At 42.9% G+C, this 21899-nt stretch overlaps 1 protein-coding gene across 1 annotated transcript; it reads right to left on the bottom strand.

Annotated features, from left to right (window-relative positions):
- Window positions 1–7365: 7365 nt before the first annotated feature.
- LOC139382830 (coiled-coil domain-containing 92B-like) lies at window positions 7366–17060 on the bottom strand. Its single transcript, XM_071127061.1, has 4 exons — window positions 16599–17060; window positions 15529–15686; window positions 12066–12113; window positions 7366–9626 (listed from the first exon to the last, which is right to left on the bottom strand). The coding sequence occupies exons 2-4, from the start codon at window positions 15662–15664 to the stop codon at window positions 8815–8817; spliced, it is 996 nt and encodes a 331-aa protein (XP_070983162.1). The 5' UTR covers window positions 15665–15686; window positions 16599–17060; the 3' UTR covers window positions 7366–8814.
- Window positions 17061–21899: the final 4839 nt, after the last annotated feature.

Here is a 21899-nt window from a genome sequence, read left to right as displayed (position 1 = left end):
CGTGATGCAGCCACCACCATGCTTGAAATATGAAGAGTGGTACTGAGTGATGTGTTGTGTTGGATTTGCCCCAAACATAAAGCTTTGTAATCTGGACAAAAAGATAATTTACTTTAGTGCCTTATTGCAAACACGATGCATGTTTTGGAATATTTTTTATTCTGTACAGGCTTCCTTCTTTTCACTCTGTAATTTATGCTAGTTTTGTGGAGCAAGTACAATGTTGTTGATCCATCTTCAGTTTTCTCTTATCACAACCATGTAACTTTGTAACTGTTTTAAAATCCCCATTGGCCTCATGGTGAAATCCCTGAGTGGTTTCCTTCCTCTCTGGCAACTGAGTTAGGAAGAACACCTGTATATTTGTAGTGACTGGGTGTATTGATACACCATCCAAAGTGTAATTAATAACTTCACCATGCTCAAAAGGAGGAGGTCAGAGACCTGTCATTGTGGTGCCAGGACAACAACCTCTTCCCTCAATGTGGGAAAGACAAAGGAGCTTATCGGGAACAACATCAAACGGAAGGCCGAACACTTCCCATTAACATTGACGGGTTGTAGTGGAGCTGGTCGAGAGCTTCAAGTTCCTCTGTGTCCACATCAATATGGACCTATCATGGTCCAAACACCCCAACACAGTCGTAAAGAGGGCACGACAAAGCCTCTTCCCCCTCAGGAGGCTGAAAAGATTTGGCATGGGCCCTCAGATCCTCAGAAAAGTTCTACAGCTGCACCATTGAGAGCATCTTGACTGGCTGCATCACGCTTGGCATGACAACTGCTTGAACACAGAGAGTAGTGCCTACGGACCTGAACATCACTGGGGCCGAACTCCCTGCTATCCAGGACATCTATACAATGATGGGTCATAGGGAAGGCCCTAAAAATGGTCAAAGACTCCAGCCACCCAAGTCATAGACGGTTCTCTCTGCTACCGCATGGCAAGAGGTACCGGAGCGCTAAGTCTGGGACCAAAAGGCTCCTGAACAGCTTCTACCCCCAAGCCATAAGACTGCTAAATAGTTAACCGGACTATCTGCATTTACCCTTTTTATACTAACTCATTTTGAATCTATGTACACACACTGGATTCTACCCACACATGCAAACTCATTATGAAGGAAAGAAATTCCACAAATTAACTTTTAGGCACACCTTTTAATTTAAATGCATTCCAGGTGACTAGCTCATGAAGCTGGTTGAGAGAATGCCAAGAGTGTGCAAAGCTGTCATCAAGGGTGGCTACTTTGAAGAATCTAAAATATATTTTGATTTGTTTAACACTTTTTTGGTTACTAGATGATTTCATGTGTTATTTCATAGTTTTGATTTCTTCTCTAATATTCTACAATTTAGAAAATAGTAAAAATAAAGAAAAACCCTTGAATGAGTAGGTGTGTCCAAACTTTTGACTGGTACTGTACTTACACTGACACTCCAACACACACTCATTCACACATAACACACAGGCACACATTCATCACACACACTTACACATTCACCACATACACTGCTGCTACTGTCTATTATCTATCCTGTTACCTAGTCATTTTACCCCTACCTATATGTACATATGTACCTACATTTCCTTGTATCCCTGCACATCGACTCAGTACTGGTATCCCATGTATTTAGCCAAGCTATCATTGCTCATTGTGTATTTTCTCCTCGCGTTACTAATTTCTTCTTCTATTATTATTATAAATGTACACTGTTCAAAAGTTTGGGGTCACTTAAAAATGTCCTTGTTTTTGAAAGAAAAGCAACTTTTTTTGTCCATTAAAATCACATCAAATTGATCAGAAATGCAGTGTAGACACTGTTAATGTTGTAAATGACTATTGTAGCTGGAAACGGCTGATTTTTATGGAATATCTACATAGGCGTACAGAGGCACATTATCAGCAACCATCATTCCTGTGTTCCAATATTAGCCATTCAAAGTTTATAATTTTAAAAGGCAAATTGATCATTAGAAAACCCTTTTGCAATTATGTTAGCACAGCTGACAACTGTTGTCCAGATTAAAAAAGCAATAAAACTGTCCTTCTTTAGACTAGTGGAGTATCTGGAGCATCAGCATTTGTGGATTGGATTACAGGCTCAAAATGGCCAGAAACAAAGAACTTTCTTCTGAAATTCGTCAGGCTATTCCATGCGAAAAATTGCCAAGAAACTGAAGATCTCGTACAACGCTGTGTACTGCTCCCTTCACAGAACAGAGCAAACTGGCTCTAACCAGAATAGAAAGAGGAGTGGGAGGCCCCGGTGCACAACTGAGGAAGAGGACAAGTACATTAGAGTGTCTAGTTTGAGAAACAGACACCTGTTGACTCCGGGATGCTGGCCTTCTAGGTAGAGTTGCAAAGAAAAAGCCATATCTCAGACTGGGCAATAAAAATAAAAGAATAAGATGGGCAGAAGAACACAGACACTGGACAGATAAATATTGGAACTGTATTTGCAAGCTGGTTGTTCAAGGCACACACACTCACTCACTGGCTAGTTTCCCCCAAGGGAATTAGCTTTGAATGTACCACACCGCCCTCTGCTGGACATTGTCTGCAGATGGCTTCTTGACTACGCAGTGGTGGATGGGAAAGCACTGCTCTCTGGGTGCATCGCAGCACTCTACAGTGGCGTCCTCTCCTTGTCTCCTTTCCATCATCCGCACTGATCTTTCACCTATCCTATATGTTTTCAGATCTGTGCAGAGGAGACAAGGAGAGGAAACCACTTTAGACTATGGAGATGCACCCCTTTCTCTCTCCTCCTTCTCTCATCCACACTGACCACCACACTGCCTGGCTTCTGCTTTCACACAGACTCCATTCGCTCTGTTATGATTTTGGTTTTGCTTTTGGGTGACTTTCACACTTTTCCCCCTTTTTGGTTTATATTTCTTTCTCTTATTTATTTCACCCTGTCTCTCTGGTACTCACCCCCCCGCCCCCATCCTGTTTTGGCTGCCAGCGTTCACGTCCCTCTCATCCAGCCGCAGTGTGGGTGAGTTTGCCACCGCTGGCACTGCTCTACCTCACCCGGGTGCAGGTGCTCACAGTAAGTTCTCTCCCTCTCACTGGGCTCAGCCTCTAAATATTGGAAAAAAGTGTTATGAAGAGACAAATCTAAGTTTGAGGTGTTCGGATCACAAAGAAAATTTGTGAGATGCAGAAAAAATGAAAATATGCTGGAGGAGTGCTTGACATCATCTGTCAAGCATGGTGAAGGCAATGTGATGGTCTGGGGGTGCTTTGGTGGTGGTAAAGTGGGAGATTTGTACAGGGTAAAAGAGATCTTGAAGAAGGAAGGCTATCACTCCATTTTGCAACGCCATACCCTGTGGACGGTGCTTAATTGGAGCAAATTTCCTCATAGAACAGGACAATGACCCAAAGCACAGCTCCAAACTATGCAATAACTATTTAGGGAAGAGCAGTCAGCTGGTATTCTGTCTATAATGGAGTGGCCAGCACAGTCACCGGATCTCAACCCTATTGAGCTGTTGTGGGAGCAGCTTGACCATAGGGGTACGTAAGAAGTGCCCTGGCCACATCTGCAGTCCTCATGCCTCCTTGCAGCATGCCTAAGGCAAGTTCACGCAGATGAGCAGGGACCCTGGGCATCTTTCTTTTGGTGTTTTTCAGAGTCAGTAGAAAGGCCTCTTTAATGTCCTAAGTTTTCATAACTGTGACCTTAATTGCCTACCGTCTGTAAGCTGTTAGTGTCTTAATGACCGTTCCACAGGTGCATGTTCATTAATTGTTTATGGTTTATTGAACAAGCATGGGAAACGGTGTTTAAAACCTTTACAATGAAGATCTGTGAAGTTATTTTGATTTTTACGAATTATCTTTGAAAGACAGGGTCCTGAAAAAGGGACGTTTCTTTTTTTGCTGAGTTTATGTATCTAGATTTCAGAGCTGGTGTTCGTCATCAAACTGTATAATCCAGGGTAACGCATTAAAAAATATAACACACGATAGACAAACTTTAGTCAAACCTAACTTTTATTCAAATAACATGTACAGCTCTATGCTCTACAGTAAGCTAACACAGTAGTGCGGTAGAGACGGAGGTTGGGGGGTGCTCAGCAAGGGACCATATGACACAGCACACCTCGGGGTCTTGAGAGGAGGCTCCTTCAGAGTGTCTCACGGCATACATTATGTTGTATGCCAGAGGGAACGTATGAAGTGGTGCTTTTTTTATTGCCTGAAAAGACCAAAAATATCAAACAAGATTAAAACCAAATACTTTTAAAATGCCCATGTAGCGGACATGAGTCGGACTCGATGAGGTAATGGTGACACCCACTAGTATGAAAAAAATGTTGCGGATTTACCTCAGTGATCTCTGACTTTGTCGGGATTGACCTCTGGGCGTCAATGGCAGCAACAACAAAAAAATGGCTCATCAAAATGGAAGACATTCTCTGCAGGAGAAATGTATTCAAATGTCTCCCTCATCCTAATTTTCTTCATGCTAGTGAATAAATGTATAGAGAAACATTTGAGGAAATGTGGAATTGGAAACCAGATAGAAGATAGAAGTGATATAGTATCTCAAAAGTCTTTACTTGATTCCTTGTGTCTGTTCTCCTTGACAGCTCCTCAAAGCATCAGAAGGAAGAAAGGAGAGCAGGATGGGAAGATATGAGTTTTCTATGAATAATCAACAAAATGCTTTTATGATTCATCCTCCCCTGGTATCCAGAACGAGGATAACATTGACAGAACTCAACACTAAGGCTTGCCTAATAAATCAGACTGATATGAATTATTTGTATACAGTCTGAAACAAAGTTTCCTTACAAGCCAGAATCTTCAATAAAATTACTTTTGAACTTACTCTACCTGTTGTGAGGTTGGTCTTTCAGAACGTCCACAGGAAAGTATTATTTACCCAACGTTTACCTGCCGTTGCAATTTCTATCACCTGGCACATTCGCAAATCCATGTAAACACCTGCAAGACTTCGGTTAGTATTCATTCATCTCGTGCTTGTACTTCTGTCTTGCGCATATTCCTTTGGTCTCGAGCAAACGAATATTGATTGCCACACACAGAGACCTGCGTTTTGAAGTTGGTTTACTAATTTTGATCAACTGAATGACCAACCCCACGCACAATTGGCTGAGTAAGTTCAAATATAATTGTATTCAACATCCGTGGCACTCAAGGGACGTTTCGGTTTTTTCTATGTAATTGTGCATGGCTGTGCTGTAACGTTACGCAGCATAGTCACAGCGCGACTACTCTAAGACAGAACACCAGACAACTGTGTTGTGCCTCTTTGGCTCATCATTGTCATGATAAGACATCTTTCACCACAATCTGATTCAACAGGATATTAAAGCTGTTTAGCATTTTGATTAATTAAGAATAAAGGGATAGTGTTTTTATTTGTTATTTATCTGTGATATAATATCGTATCAGCGTGTAACTCTTACACATTTCAATGTCCAAAATGTGTAAGATTTGAAGTGTCAGTCTTCTCTGTTCTTATTGCTTAGTTGTAGAGTATTTTGGACATGGCTGGCTCTAGCCACAGACCACATCTGTACCTACACCACTATAAGCACAGGTATATCACAAGTACATCATCCAAGGATGTTTGCTTTACACGAAAGCTTAACAGTCTAACTTCTAGTTCCCTAAGAATCACATGTGCTGTATAAAAACATTTTCAATGAGGATTGCCATGTTACTGTAATTTTGATATTGAATAGGGAATGTGTTCTCAGGAGCTGAGGAAATAGTGCACAGTCATGACAAATTGCTTGCCTGCAGGCTAAGGGTTAAATTACATTGACCATTCATCTGGGCACCATGGCAGAAGCTCCTTGCATTTTTTTTACACGGAAAGAACGTTGTGCCTATGGGACATGGGACATCTTTTAGGGGGCTTGACTGCAATTGTTGCCAGCAACGATAACCGTTGCAATTTATCAGTTGGTTACTTTTCAGTAATGAGACAGGTTCTTCTTACATTGTTGTTTTTTACAACGTTAAATGTCTGCACTAAATTCAACCCATCTTCACTTATTCAAAGGCATTCCATGACAATTCCTCCTCCAAATGCCCTATAGACAGATAAATACGGAAAATAACAATAGTTTTATAACATTATGTGATGTCATAAACAATCAGTTAAATACATTTAAATATTAAGTTAAACAATTGTAATAAAACATATCCTTCTAATACCTTTTACAGTTTTCCATTTTACTACATGTATTTAATAATCCATAGATGACTCTTCCTGTGTGGTTCAGTTGGTATAGAATGGTACTGCTAACGCTACGGTTGTGGGTTTGATTCCCACGGGGGACCAGTATGAAAACCTATACACTTACTTACTGTAAGTGTCTGCTAAATGACTTTTTTTTTTTAAAATGACATCCCTGTTATATTTAGCTATAATCAGACTATATATATATATATATATATGTGTGTGTATATGTACATTCATATAAGGGTTATGATATATTACCTATCGAGATAAACGGTTTAAAAATGTAAGAATCTGACATTGAATGTAAAATCCACCAATTTCATCAACTAAAAGCTCATAAAAAGTCAAATAGATTAGCCTAAATCTTCAGATCCATTGACACCCCAAATCTTAATCTGTTTGGGTGCTATTCTGTCTCTACACCACTGGGGTCCGCCAAGTGCAACTCAATGTCATTGGCTGTTTCTATTGTGTCAAATAATGACTTTCAACAGATGCTGCCTCCACAGCTTGGAATCTACCGTGTATATAACCAATATGACCCTTTTACTTAAGAAACATTTTGTCCTCTCAGCTCTCTGAGACTTGAGACAAATCTGCCAGAAGGCCCTAACAACCCTTTTTGCTTGACTAGTAATAGTGAAATCAAATCAGTCATAAAAACACAAAGAAGAATTCAAATCAAATCAAACACCCTTCTCTGTGTACGGTATTACAAACACCTCACAAACCCTGAGAGAAACATCTGGCCAAACTGGTCCCAATACATTATCACCCAAAAGTGTCCTGTTTATGCAAAGCATCTGCTAGATTACAACCTACTCCTATTTACCCAGGAACTCCAGTTTAACTCATCCAAAAGCTTCAACAATGTTTGAAGATATCCCCCTAGTGGTTTTGGGGCTGTGGTTGGCCCTGTCTGGAGGTATCGTTGGACGGGGCCACAGTGTCTCCCGACCCCTCCTGTTTCAGCCTCCAGTAATTATGCTGCAATAGTTTGTGTCGGGGGGCTAGGGTCAGTCGGTTATATCTGGAGTATTTCTCCTGTCTTATCCGGTGTCCTGGGTGAATTCAAGTATGCTCTCTCAATGTTCTCTCTCTCTCTTTTCTTTCTTTCTCTCTCTCTTTCTCTCTTCTCTCAGAGAACCTGAGCCCTAGGACAATGCCTCAGGACTACCTCGCCTGATGACTCCTTGCTGTCCCCAGTCGACCTCGTCGTGTTGCTGCTCCATTTTCAACTGTTCTGCCTGCGACTATGGAACCCTGACCTGTTCAACGAACGTGCTACCCTGCTGTTTTCGACTCTCTCTCTCTACCGCACCTGTTGTCTCTAACTCTGAATGATCGGCTATTAATCCTGAGGTGCTGACCTGTTGCACCCTCTACAACCACTGTGATCATTATTATTTGACCCTGCTGGTCATATATGAACGTTTGAACATCTTGGCCATGTACTGTTATAATCTCCTCCCGGCACAGCCAGAAGAGGACTGGCCACCTCTCAGAGCCAGATTCCTCTCTAGGTTTCATCCTAGGTTTTCTGCCTTTCTAGGGAGTTTTTCCAAGCCACCGTGCATCTGCATTACTTGCTGTTTGGGGTTTTAGGCTGGGTTTCTGTGTAGCACTTTGTGACATCGGCTGATGTAAAAAGGGCTTTATGAATACATTTGATTGATTGTAATCCTGTGATCTAATATGTTTTTCGTTTTTTTTTTAAGTTCAGAGGCACATTTTATTTGAAACCCACTAAGATTTTTGTGTCAGGCCAGTGAACTAATGTTACTTTAAATTATTGTATAACATATATAGTGTGCTGTAGGCCTACCTATTGTATGACCAATGGAATAAAGAAAGATTCAGTGGGATAGGACGGCATGACTACCCCTCTTGGACCTGTGGGACCTTTGCCAGTGAAGGCCAACAATGAAGATCTGAAGATCAATCGTGTTCACAGCAAGGACATACACAGATGCAGATGCTCAAACGCTACCCAACTGTGACTCAACGCAACAGAGGTCAGACACATTTTTTCTACAAGGGCGACCCAGTGTTGATTTATGGTTGGCCCTAAAACGACACAGTAGGGTAAGGTAATTGCACAGTAGGTGCTGTGGTCTAAGGCTACAGGCCATAGGTTAAACTAACCTCCACAAAGGACGCCACACTCGGATAAGGCCCCATAATAACGTTATATAGACCGACGCCAGTGTAAATGCATTCAACTACATGATTCCACACATTGACGTGAAGTGATTTGTAACAACAACCCCCTTTGGGTGTTCGTACACCTGGAAGTTTGAGTTAATTCAGGTCATGTCAAAATGTATAATTATAAAAAGTGTCCATTATAGCAATACATCTAAATACCAGTCATTAGAGTTAATAGGATTATAATCAACAATGCTATATTCATTTCAGAATCAATTCCATCAAGGTGTAGGACAATGGGCAATTTACAGAATGAATAAAATCAGACGGTCATAGGGATGATGATTACAATTATTATGATGATAGTAATGATGATGCTAGTGATGATGATGCATTTCTAGGGATGGTCACAGTGGGGCTAGCTATTCAGCCTTGATCTGACCAGCCAGCAGGTGGCGCTGTGGCTGTGGCTGCCATTCTAGGAGGAGCTCCATCCTGGGGCTCCATTGGCCCCTCTCCACCCCCCTCCTCCTCCCCTCTTTCCCCCACCAGAAGAGGCTGTCTGTGGGCCGGGGAGTGGGAACGCCTGGCCCTGGACCTGTGGTGCCTGCGGTGAGGGTGGAGGAACAGCGCTGGGTCAGGCATGGCGGTGGGCTCTGCGGGACCCATCACCTTCTCCTGGGGGACACACTCCCTGGCCCTCTCCGCCCGGAGCTGGTGCCCTGATGTGGCCCTGCTGCCCCTGCGTTTAGGCTTTACCACAGGGGAGGCTATGGCGGAGCTGGCGTTGGAGGCATTGGAGAAACCGGAGGGCGACTGAGGAGAAAATGTAGAAAAGGTGGTGGTGTCCCACTCAGCTGCTTGGCTGTACTGGAGCCCAGGGGGTTTCCCATGATGATCCCTATTCTCCCGGTTCTCCCTGAGGGCCTGCTGCCTCTGCTGCAGTCTCTGGTGGTGCAGTTTCTGGCGGGCGGCGTGCAGCTGGAAGGAGAGGTAGGCTGCCGCCTCGGTCTGCTTCTGCAGCTCTGTGTTGAGCACCGTGGAGCGGTGGCTGCGGCTCTTCAGCTCGTCCAGGAAGCGGCGCTCCTTGTCCTTGAGGTTAGCCCGCAGCGCGCCTACCAGCGCCCCCTTGTGAATCAGCTCTTTACGCAGCTCTCCCAGGGTGCACTGCTGCTCGGCCAGGCGATCTTCGACCTCCAGACAGCGGGCCTCCAGCTGCTCTTCCTCCTCCGCCAGGTCTGAGGACAGACACACAAACATACAAACAGATAAGCACACACAAGTCAAATCATCAGAGATTCACAGACAGATGACTAACATACAGACAGAAAAACAAGCCCCAAATGCAGCTGCCAGATTTACATTAAGGGCAGTGTGTACTTGGCATCTATTACCCATGCTGACATATTACCCACACATAGCACTCCTAACCCCATCCCCCAACCCCCTGTTCATCTGGACATAGGACCAGAGAACAGAGCATAGAGCACATACAGAGAAATAACACACAGCCTGGATATGATCCAGTCAGTCAAATGGATATGAAATGAAGTAATGTGACCAGAGTTTGCTGCTTTCAATCACCAATTTACCCTCAATGCACATTTGTGGATAATCTGGCAGATAGAAAATGGTATGTGGGTTTAGGGATTGCCTGGACAAAGGCAGAAGACTGAGCACATATGTGCAAAAGATTACAGAGCCATTGAGGAAATCCCTGCCAGTAGCCACCACCCAATCCCTACCAACCACAGCATGGCCACTGGCAGGATGTGCCATCTGCTGCCACTTACCCACTATAGAGAGAGATTGAAGATAGCAGACTGGCAGACTGCTCACGTGCAGTGGTGTGATTGGAGGGGAAGGAAGGTGATTGTTTTGGTGGGTTGGTGGCCGATATTTAATTCAATCTAGTAACATAATAACTTATTTCCCAGTGGACAAAATTGGCTGCACTGATGTCATCATTACACCAGGAATTGGCAGTGATAACATCATTGCATCCAGTTTTAACTGCCAGTTTAAAATCATTGTACAACATTTGCAGGGGTTTTTGGTCAAACCTACGGTTCTCCATCACATTGAAATCCCTCTAATAGGAAAAAAGCCTTAGTCAGACCTAACTGTAGCTGTACTGTAGCTGTGGATTTGGGCTTAGACAGCTGTGCAAAGGGAGAGGAATTACACCACAGCCTCTGGTACGCTGGTTGACCCAAGAATTAGGACAAAGAAGATGGATGGGAAGGAAGAATCCCCCAAAAAGAGGAGCAAAAGGTGCTGCGATTAGTTGAAACTTTGATATGAAATCATTGTAAAATGATCAGTAGAGATATTCGTTAGGCCTATATTAGGATTGCTGCTTTACGTTTAGAATAGGAGGAACCTGATATTCATATAAGTAGCCCTTCCTTCCTCTATCTCCTTTCTCACCCTCCTCTCTTTCTCTTGTTCTTCTCTCCTCTCATCCCTCTTAATCCCTCTCTCTGTACCAGTCTCTCTCATTCCATACCTCTTTCTCCATCCCTCTATCTTAATTCTTCTCCCGATACCAATCACTATTTTACAGATTTTTCTTTCTCCATCTCTGTTTCTCCCCTCCCTCCCTTCATGTCTCTCTCCCCTCCCCCTCTCTCTGGGTAACCCCAGCTCTCTCTCTCCTGGGTGTAGTTCTCCCTGGTCTCTGTCTAACTGTCACCCACTAGACCAGGGTGGTGAGGTCATGCTCCAAATATAGAAAATGCTATGTAATCTAATCTCCATTTCTCCATCCTTTCCCCCTCCCCCCTTCTCTCTCGCTCTCCCTCTTTCTCTCACTCCCTCTTTAGTACTTTATCTATCTCTCTCTTTCTCTCTCTCCCCTCTCTCTCACTCCCTCTTTACCACTTTCTCTATCTCTCTCGTTCTCTTACTGTCCCTCTAACACTTTCTTGTGCCCCCTAACTGTACCATCCTCCCTTGTCCCTCCACCTCTCTGTCTCAGCAAACAGACTGTAATTGGATCCCTCCACCAGGGCACAGAGGAACATGAGAGGGGAGTAAAAATGGATGGATCAATTTGCGAGGATGGAGGAGTGGGGGGGCTGTGGCGGAATGATAGAGCAAGGGATGGACTGCTCTGGAAAAATAGGGGGGTCCTGATGAGTTCTAATGGGCTGCAGATGGGCATGACCCCCCATCTCCTCCTTCCTTTCTCTCCACCACCCTTCCCTCCCATCCCCTCTGTCTCTGTAATTATCTAAGCTAAGATATTAGCATAATATCCATCTTGTATCTAGACATTCCAATTCAACAAACAACCTATTAAGGTGCATACACAGCCTTTTGTCTGATGGTTCATATTCATGAATTTCAACTCTGCTGCCAACCTACCCAATTCCCATCCTCCTATATGTTTTTCCTGGTAACAGCAGATCAAGCCATAACATGTGAATCTCCTATATGATGATTGTTTTGGAATATGGTCTTTATGAGAGAGGGAGAAGGGAGAGATTGTTTGGGGAGGTCGATCACAGGGATGTCCCTTGGGGGATGGGTAAAGTGTGGGATACTGCCATGAGGGTGAGCTGGGGAGTTGGGGTGATGAGCCAAAGAGGACAAACAGTCAGTGTCACAAAGCCAAGCTTGGAGAGAGGGGGGGGGGGGGGGGAGAAAGAAAGAGAGAGAGAGACAGAACTTACCCAGTTCACTCTTGCCTGGAGGCTTCACATTCAGCTCAGATGTCAACTCTGAGAAAACAGAGACAAGAAATGAGACATCAGTGAGACAGAGACATGAATGAGTAATGTGTGAGACAGAAATGAGTAATATGAGTAAGTCTAGGAGACAGATAGGAATTTAAAAATATAAAAGAAAGGAATGCGGGATGTGTCTCATTGAAAGACTAAATGATAAAACTGATCGGAACTAGGGATTCATATTTTCACAAAAATCGACAAAGTTTCAATACCAGGAATAATTCATATTTAACCTGAGAGTCTCAGGGAAATAAGCAAAAATCGGAAGTGCCATCATAGCCACGGGAAGTACGGGTGCTGCAGCACCCCCTGATAAATCACCCCAAAAATACAAAACTGTTGTGCACTAGGTCTTTATTACTCCTCTATGAGTGGAGAAAAATACTCTTCAACAGAATATTTCCTCAGCACTCATATGGGCAGCAAGTCGGCTAGGCTATGAGTCAGCGCAGAGAAGCAGGGGAAATGTTATTGCGGTATTTTGACATGCAGGCAAGAGACGTGCTTTGATAATGCAACCTATGGATTACAGAATAAAGTTAGGGATTTTCATGCAAGACCGGAATCAGGATTTTAGGTTTCACTAGGATTGGAACTGGATAGGAAAATAGCCTAGGCTCTAGGACAGGAGAAGACTACATTTTCCTCATGCCTCTCTGAATTGTTAACAGACTTCATGTCTGTGACAGAGATGCCCATGTAGTGAACTGTGTATATAGGCCTATCAAATTTGTGACTGTCTGAAGATTCACCATGACAGCTAAAAGAGGCACACGTTATTTTGTAGTCAAAAGGCTTATGGTAGGGGTTTCCTGTAGGGTTTAACTGCATTTGGGTCGAGTGTGCAGTGTGCAGTGTCAATTATGCATGCACTTTGAATTTATGGCGACTTTGTGTGAAGTCAATGCGCTAGATAGACTAAAGGCTTCATTGACAATTTGTTTGGATAATCTGCTGTTTTGTTTTTTGCTGATCTGACACTGCGCATGTGTAGGGCCTGCATTATCCTGACCCCTCCTGTCTCAGCCTCCAGTATTTATGCTGCAGTAGTAGTTTATGTGTCGGGGGGCTAGGGTCAGTTTGTTATATCTGGAGTACTTCTCCTGTCCTATTCGGTGTCCTGTGTGAATCTAGGTGTGCGTTCTCTAATTCTCTCCTTCTCTCTTTCTCTCTCTCGGAGGACCTGAGCCCTAGGACCATGCCCCAGGACTACCTGACATGATGACTCCTTGCTGTCCCCAGTCCACCTGGCTGTGCTGCTGCTCCAGTTTCAACTGTTCTGCCTTAATATTATTTGACCATGCTGGTCATTTCTGAACATTTGAACATCTTGGCCATGTTCTGTTATAATCTCCACCCGGCACAGCCAGAAGAGGACTGGCCATCCCACATATGCTCTCTCTAATTCTCTCTTTCTTTCTCTCTCTCGGAGGACCTGAGCCCTAGGACCATGCCCCAGGAATACCTGACATGATGACTGCTTGCTGTCCCCAGTCCACCTGACTGTGCTGCTGCTCCAGTTTCAACTGTTCTGCCTTATTATTATTCGACCATGCTGGTCATTTATGAACATTTGAACATCTTGGCCATGTTTTGTTATAATCTCCACCCGGCACAGCCAGAAGAGGACTGGCCACCCCACATAGCCTGGTTCCTCTCTAGGTTTCTTCCTAGGTTTTGGCCTTTCTAGGGAGTTTTTCCTAGCCACCGTGCTTCTACACCTGCATTGCTTGCTGTTTGGGGTTTTAGGCTGGGTTTCTGTACAGCACTTTGAGATATCAGCTGATGTACGAAGGGCTATATAAATACATTTGATTTGATTTGATTTGATTAGTGCTAACATTGGGGGGAAATTGTGTCATTTTTCATGTCTTTCATTTAATTATTTCAGGAAATGTGAACAGTGTTCTCAGGACAGTCCCGGGTTCCCTGTTACCCATGTTCATCTCTACTTGTAATTGTAGTGCTATTGAAGTAGCCTAGCGGCAGGGTAGCCTAGTGGTTAGAGTGTTGGGGCAGTAACTGAAAGGTTGCAAGTTCAAATCCCTGAGCTGAAAGGTTGCAAGTTTGAATCCCCGAGCTGACAAGGTACAAATCTGTTGTTCTGCCTCCTAAGCCGTCATTGAAAAATAAATAGTTTAAAAAAAGTGTTGCTATTGAATATGTCCAATATATTTGTTTGCATCTAGTCTGTCAAATAACTTGATTGCAGACAGTTCAAACAGACATGATTAGGGCCTTGTGTAGACTGGACATACAGTAATCCCATTGAGTTAAACTGATTCTGTTTATTTGGGTGGACTCTAAGCACTTCTCCAGTCAGCACAGACAGACGCCATGCTTGGGTTGCCCTCAAGGACAAAGACTAAAATATACTGTGCAGTATTTATTTTCTTTCCCTGCCCATGCCCTCTCACTCACATGAATAGACAGTTTACCTCCCAAAATAAGCACAGTAAATCCTTTAACCTATCACCCTTCTTTGCTTGCTCAGCAAATCCCACCAACCTCCACAGAGAGAGAGAGAGAGAGAGAGAGTGAGAGAGAGAGAGTGACAGACAGACAGACAGACAGACAGACAGACAGACAGACAGAAAGAAAGAAAGAAAGAAAGAAAGAAAGAAAGAAAGAGAAAGGGATGATGAAAGAGAAAGAGGAGGAGGATAATAGATGAACCACAGCAGAGAGGAGGAATCAGACCCTCTGACTCCTAGGAACAGGACGGTATTGACCTGAAAGGTTCCCTTTCATGGAAACAAACCCTGGCTGTAGTGGGGAGAGGATTCACTGAGGTAAACCTGCTCTGTAAAAGTTAATAGTCCCAAGGAACTTTTGCGCTGAGAGACTAGTGCAGTAAGCTACATTGAGTTTGTATCTAAGATTTGATGGCTATAGCATCTTTGTGGTGTATAGGCCTAGTCTGTCAGTCAAACCATAACACCATGTGGTGATGCCCTTTAACTCAACAGTAGGAGAGCCGAGGGCAGAGAAGAGATGCATCGATAGGGATGCTTCATGGCCTTCTTGGCTACATCTTGTTCTGCAGTGAGGGCTCCCTCTGCATGGCTTGCAGTAATACTGCTGTTGTAAAGAGGGTCACAGTCTACTCCACTAGTCTAATTTGATCTGACCACCCCTTCTCTCTCTCTCTTGCTCTCTGGATCTGTTCTTTGCTGCTGACGTGTCAAGTGGACAGAGCTGAGCCTCCTTCATATGGGTTATGACATCTGTCTATGGATTATGTATGATGTGTGAGAGAGAGAGATAGAGTGTATTAATTCTATAATGTATTCTGTCCCGCATCGCTTGCCACAAAGCCTGATTAAATACATACCACACCATACATTAGTCACTGACAGGAAATGATGTAATTGTGTGTGTGTGTGTTTGTGATGTATAGACTCACCGGTGCATCGTTTCTGCAAGGATAGGATCTCCAGGTGTAGGCCATGCAGTAGGGTGAGATGTTCCTGTCTGAGAAACACTGTACTCCTCTCAACACTCTTCATCTGCATGTCCAAGGTGGAGCCTGTAGGTTCCATGATGACACACCTGTCCTGCACCCTGCACAGAGAACGGGGTCAGAGGGTGTTAATTAAGCAATAAGGCACTAGGAGGTGTGGTATATGGCCAATATACCACAGCTAAGGTCTGTTCTTACGCACAATGCAACGTGGTTTATAATGGATGTTTTGAGCCCTGAATGCTGATTGGCTGACATCCGTGGTATATCAGACTGTATACCACAGGTATGACAAACCATTTATTTTTACTGTTCTAATTAAGTTGGTAACCTGTTTAAAATAGCAGTAAGGCACCTCAGGGGTTTGTGGTATATGGACAATATCCCATGGCTAAGGGCTGTATCCAGGCACTCCACGTTGCGTTGTGCGTAAAAACAGCACTTAGCCGTGGTATATTGGCCATATATATACCACTTAGTGCCTTGTGTCCTAATTATACCTGCATGTGTATAAGTGTCACTTTTCTGCTACTAATGATGAACAATAATAAAAGGATTACAAATGTGTGTGTGTGTGTGTGTGTGTGTGTGTGTGTGTGTAATGATGCATTTGCAGTATCTTTCCCCCTTCTTTATTGAACTTCCCTGTAGGTTAATTATTTAATGTTACTTTATAATGCAGTTTAGAATACCACCTGACATACATTTTCCTTAAGCATTTAAACAAGAGAAACACCGAAGTCTCCATATATTCTATGATAAATAAAAACCCACATTAATTGATGATGGTGATGTCAGGCAAGATAACGTGTGTATGAGTTCACCATTGAGGTCATGCGGTAAAAGGTTCATTGATCACCCAATAGAGAGATGGGAGAAACCAACGCAACATGCTTGGTAGGTTACGGTATGTTGACAGTCCTAATACCAGTATAATTCAATTTATCAATAGATTACATGCCTACAATACACTCAATAGATGTGGAAATGTTATGAAAATGATCCATGCTTACCGTGCTATTTTAGATAATTTTGAACGGAGTCCCACAGAATTACTATATGAAATTCATAAGATCTATAAACAAGTTATTCGATCCATACATGATTGTTTTCCAGGAATGTTCCAAAACCATTTATACTATTCGTCCAATAATTGAGCTCAATTCAACATTATCTGCCGACGACAACGTTGTATCAAGGACGAAAGACGACGAATCTATCAAGGATAGCCTGTATGCAGAAAAAAATCAGCGACGCATCGCACAACGGTCCTGGAAGGCTACAACAGGATAAATATATATTCCTTACTGCCGCACCATCTCGCTGCGTCAGTCAATGTTATTGAAAAAAATAACACTCATAACAAGGCCACCATAAGCAAGTAGATTGTAGTCTACATCTGTGTAACATATTGAAACGGAGCGCGATACATTTCGACAGGCGCAGCATCCCTCTCCTCCCTCGTCCGTTGGGTTGCGCTGGTTGAGCTGGTACTGTAGGCTACTGTCGTATGATGAAAACAAGACATCGTGACCGGAACACGCGAGATGATCGTACGACTAGAGTGCAGCTTGTTGTAAGAAGTGGCCGTACCCAATATCGACTTTTGCCAGGATCGATATAGCAGTAGTCCGAAAGAAGAGACAGGACAGGAGAGCCTTTATTATGAATATTAAAATGACTGTACTTTTGGTTAGACAAATGTTGGGGTGGCACCAAAGCCTGTTTATTCCAGCCAGGCCTCTTACAATATCAAATGGGCTACTTTGAGAATATGCACTCCAAATAACTGACTTAATTTCAGGACCATGGACAGGGTCATTGCTCTTGACACGTGTCCCCTGAGACAACCTGACATAGGCTAATGCCAGTCATTTCAGACCTGATGGGGGAGGGGGGGGGGGGGGGGGGGATGTCTCGCTAGGCTTGACGGATAGGTCTAGCTGTTAAGACTATAGGGAAATGATCTACGTTTCTAAATAGTTTCTCAACATTTGGCATAATAATTAGGCTTAATTGGCCATGAATTAAGTCTGTCAATCATTGAGTCAACCTGGTCTCAGAGCATTTAGTATTTTTCTTTACCTTAATCCGAGACCCTACATTTAGTATGAAGTATGATATGCTACATTTGGTATGATATTTATTAATTTGTGAATGTCCATCACCCATTCGTATGATATGTTACAAATTACAATTCGTATTATATGTTACATATTTGCAAAACGTACAATATGTTATGAATTTTCTAAATGTATGATATCTTTACGAATTCAAGCTAGGTGGCTAAGGTTAGCTAGTTGGCAAACGTTAGCTTTGCTAGGGTTAAGGTTAAGTTTAGTGTTGGCTAAAAGGGTTAATGTTAGGGTTAGGGGAGGGTTAGCTAAGATGCTAAGTAGTTGCAAAGTAGCTAAAAAGTAGTAAGTAGTTGAAAAGTTGCTAAAGTTGTCCGAGATGAGATTCAAACCTTTGGGTTGCTTGATGTTCGTGTTATATGCTCACCCCGACCAATCACCGTACTTTTGTTTTTGCCTTATGTGACCATCTGTTTTATGTAACCATATCTAACATAACATATCATACTAATTTGGTTGTCCCGGATTTAACTTTACTATGTTACGTCTAGTCTATGAGACCAGGCTGTGATATTGAGTTACTGATGCCTCAAAGATGTTGGCAAACATCTGCACCCTGTAACGTCTGCTTCCAACTCACACCCTCAAACATATAGATCCCCTGAACGCAGATCCCAATGACCTGAATTCTAATCACCTGTTCACACATCTGTATGTCATTATCCCACACTATTTAGTTCAGTTCTTTGCACCCCATCACTGTGAGGTGTTGTTTGTTTTGTGACACACAGCTTTTTGAGTGCTGGGTTTCCCATGAATGATAGGCGTTGTTAGCGAGGCTGGCAAAAACTATTCCCTGCCTGTACTTTAGCCTATCGGATTTCCTGTTATCTCCCTATTGCCTGATCTCCCGGACGATGTTACTAGCCTTTTCCCTGCCTGTACTGTTGCCCTTTTGGACCCCCTGTGTATGACCTTCTGCCTGCCCCTGGACCCAGCTACCTTCCTCCTCCTGTGTATGACCTTCTGCCTGCCCCTGGACCCAGCTACCTGCCTCCTCCTGTGTATGACCTTCTGCCTGCCCCTGGGCCCAGCTACCTGCCTGCGCTTGAAACCAGCTCTCTGTCTCCCCTCGTGTTCATTACTCAACCACTGATGGAATGAATACACAAAATCATTTCCAATGTTATGTTTTTTATTTTCACATTAAAATACTAAATATCTGTTACATTGGAATCGTATTAATTACAAAACCCCAATTAATTTAAAAAACAGAATAAAAAAACAAAATTATCATCCTATACATAGTGTAGACAAGATTGTATGACATATGATCTACTCAGGGGTAAAGGCAGATAGGCTTAAACATACACAGGTACCTGCCAAAATAATGGAAACGCTTAAGTAAATGAAAGGGAAAGGTGCATAGGTGCAATGAAAGGGAAAGGTGCATAGGTGCAATGAAAGGGAAAGGTGCATAGGTGCAATGAAAGGGAAAGGTGCATAGGTGCAATGAAAGGGAAAGGTGCATAGGTGCAATGAAAGGGAAAGGTGCATAGGTGCAATGAAAGGGAAAGGTCAGTTGTACAACTGAATGCAGCATTCAACTGAAACGTGTCTTCCGCATCTAGCCCAACCCCACTGAATCATGTATATTCATGTATAATCATGTATAATCATGTATAAATGTATATTGAAAGCAGGTGCTTCCACACAGGTGTGGTTCCTGAATGATTTAATAAGCAATGAACATCTCATCATGTTTAGGGCCGTGTATAATAAAACGGCTGGCCAAGTTATTATTTTGGCTTTTATTTTGGCTACCATGGTTATGGATGACAATGCCTCAAATCTTCAGGGCATGAATGGTCACTGAATGGTTTGATGAGCATGAAAACGATGTAAACCATACGCCATGGCCCACTGTCACCAGATCTCAAACCAATTGAAAACGTATGGGAGATTCTGGAGTTGTGCCTGAGACAGAGTTTTCCACCACCATCAACAAAACACAAAATTATGGAATATCTGTTGTGTTGTGACAAGGTATACAGAAGATAGCCCTATTTGGTAAAAGAGCAAGTCCATATTATTGCAAGAACAGCTCAAATAAGAAAAGAGAAATGATGGATATGGAATATGGATATGGAACATTTCAAGAACTGTAAAAGTTTCTTCAAATGCAAAACTATCAAGCGCTATGATGAAACTGGCTCTCCACATGAGTGGAAAACCCAGAGTTACCTCTGCTGCAGAGGATAAGTTACCAGCCTCAGAAATTGCAGCCCAAATAAATGCTTCAGAGTTCAAGTAACAGACACATCTCAACATCAACTGTTCAGAGGAGACTGTGTGAATCAGGCCTTCATGGTTGAATTTCTGCAACAAAACCTCTACTAAAGGTATACCAATAATAAGAAAAGACTTGCTTGGGCCAAGAAACACAAGTAATGGACATCAGATCAGTGGAAATCTGTCCTTTGGTCTGGAGTCCAAATTGGAGATTTTTGGTTCCAACCGCCGTGTCTTTATGAGACACAGTGTGGGTGAACGGATGACCTCTGCATGTATATTTCCCACTTTTTACAGGCCTCCCAGGAGGTTGGTGGCACCTTAATTGTGGAGGACGGGCTTGTGGTAATGGCTGGAGTGGAATTGGTGGAATGGTATCAAATACACCAATGGAATGGTATCAAATACACCTAGATCTTTGGTGGTTAAGGCCATTTCTACCTCAACACGGCTAGGTGAGCCAAAAGATTGTATCTGCTTTAGTTTTCAACATGATCGGTCCCTAGTGAGTGATTAGCTGGTTTTCACATGTTGTGTATATTTATGTATTCTGAACACATGTCTGTTTGTTGGCAATGTCAATTCTTGCACATCTTTTCAAAATACTTCACAAGCTGGGCAGCCCAGCTGTTTTTAGAGAAGATTGAATTGCAAGGTATGCTATATGTGTAGGATATGCTGTGTTGGCTAATATGTACACGACTGTTCAAAAGTTTGGGGTCACTTAGAAATGTTCTTGTTTTTGAAAGAAAAAAAAAAGGTAAATTAAATTAATCAGAAATGCAGTGTAGACATTGTTAATGTTGTAAATGACTATTGTAGTTGGAAAAGGCAGATTTTTTTATGGAATATCTACATAGGCGTACAGAGGCACATTATCAGCAACTATCACTCCCGTGTTCATATGGCACGTTGTGTTAGCTAATCCAAATTTTTCATTTAAAAGGCTAATTGATCATTAGAAAAACCTTTTGCAATTATGTTAGCACAGCTGAAAACTGTTGTTCTCATTAAAGAAGCAATAAAACTGTCCTTCTTTAGACTAGTTGAGTATCTGGAGCATCAGCATTTGTGGGTTTGATTACAGGCTCAAAATGGCTAGACAAAAATAACTTTCTTCCGAAACTCATCAATCTATTCTTGTTCTAAGAAATGAAGGCTATTCCATGTGAGAAATTGCCAAGAAACTGAAGATCTGGTACAACGCTGTGTACTACTCCATTCACAGATCAGCGCAAACTGGCTCTAACCAGAATAGAAAGAGTAGTGCACAACTGAGCAAGAGGACAAGTACATTAGAGTGTCTAGTTTGAGAAACAGACGCCTCACAAGTCCTCAACTGGCAGCTTCAATAAATAGTACCCGCAAAACACCAGTGTCAACGTCAACAGTGAAGAGGCGACTCCGCGATGCTGGCCTCCTAGGCAGAGTTGTAAAGATAAAGCCATATCTCAGACTGGCCAATAAAAATAAAATATTAAGATGGGCAAAAGAACACAGACACTGGACAGAGGAACACTGCCTAGAAGGCCAGCATCCCGGAGTCGCCTCTTCACTGTTGACGTTGAGACTGGTGTTTGCGGGTACTATTTAATGAAGCTGCCAGACCAGAGGTGGCAGAACGGAGTGCTCGGGTTGGGGTGTGGGGTTTGAGCATAGCCTGAAGGTAGGGAGGGGCAGATCCTCTTGCTGCTCCATAGGCAAGTACAATGGTCTTGTAGTTGAGGGACATGGGAGTTCTGATTGGCTCCAAGTTTGGCAAATTTGCCTGAGCAGAGTGTTGAAGTATACTTATGAGAAAATGTGCAAGAACTGAAGGTGCCAACAAATTTTTCGGTCATCATAAAAATGTTGTACTCTCATATATTTAACAAAAAATCAGCTCCTCCCTCGATGGGGATCGACCAACTTCACGTTTTTTGGCTTCGCCCCACCACTTATGCAACA

Source organism: Oncorhynchus clarkii, chromosome 24, assembly GCF_045791955.1.
Source record: "Oncorhynchus clarkii lewisi isolate Uvic-CL-2024 chromosome 24, UVic_Ocla_1.0, whole genome shotgun sequence".
Taxonomy (NCBI): Eukaryota; Metazoa; Chordata; class Actinopteri; order Salmoniformes; family Salmonidae; genus Oncorhynchus; species Oncorhynchus clarkii.
This window is presented reverse-complemented; position numbering and strand designations above follow the sequence as displayed.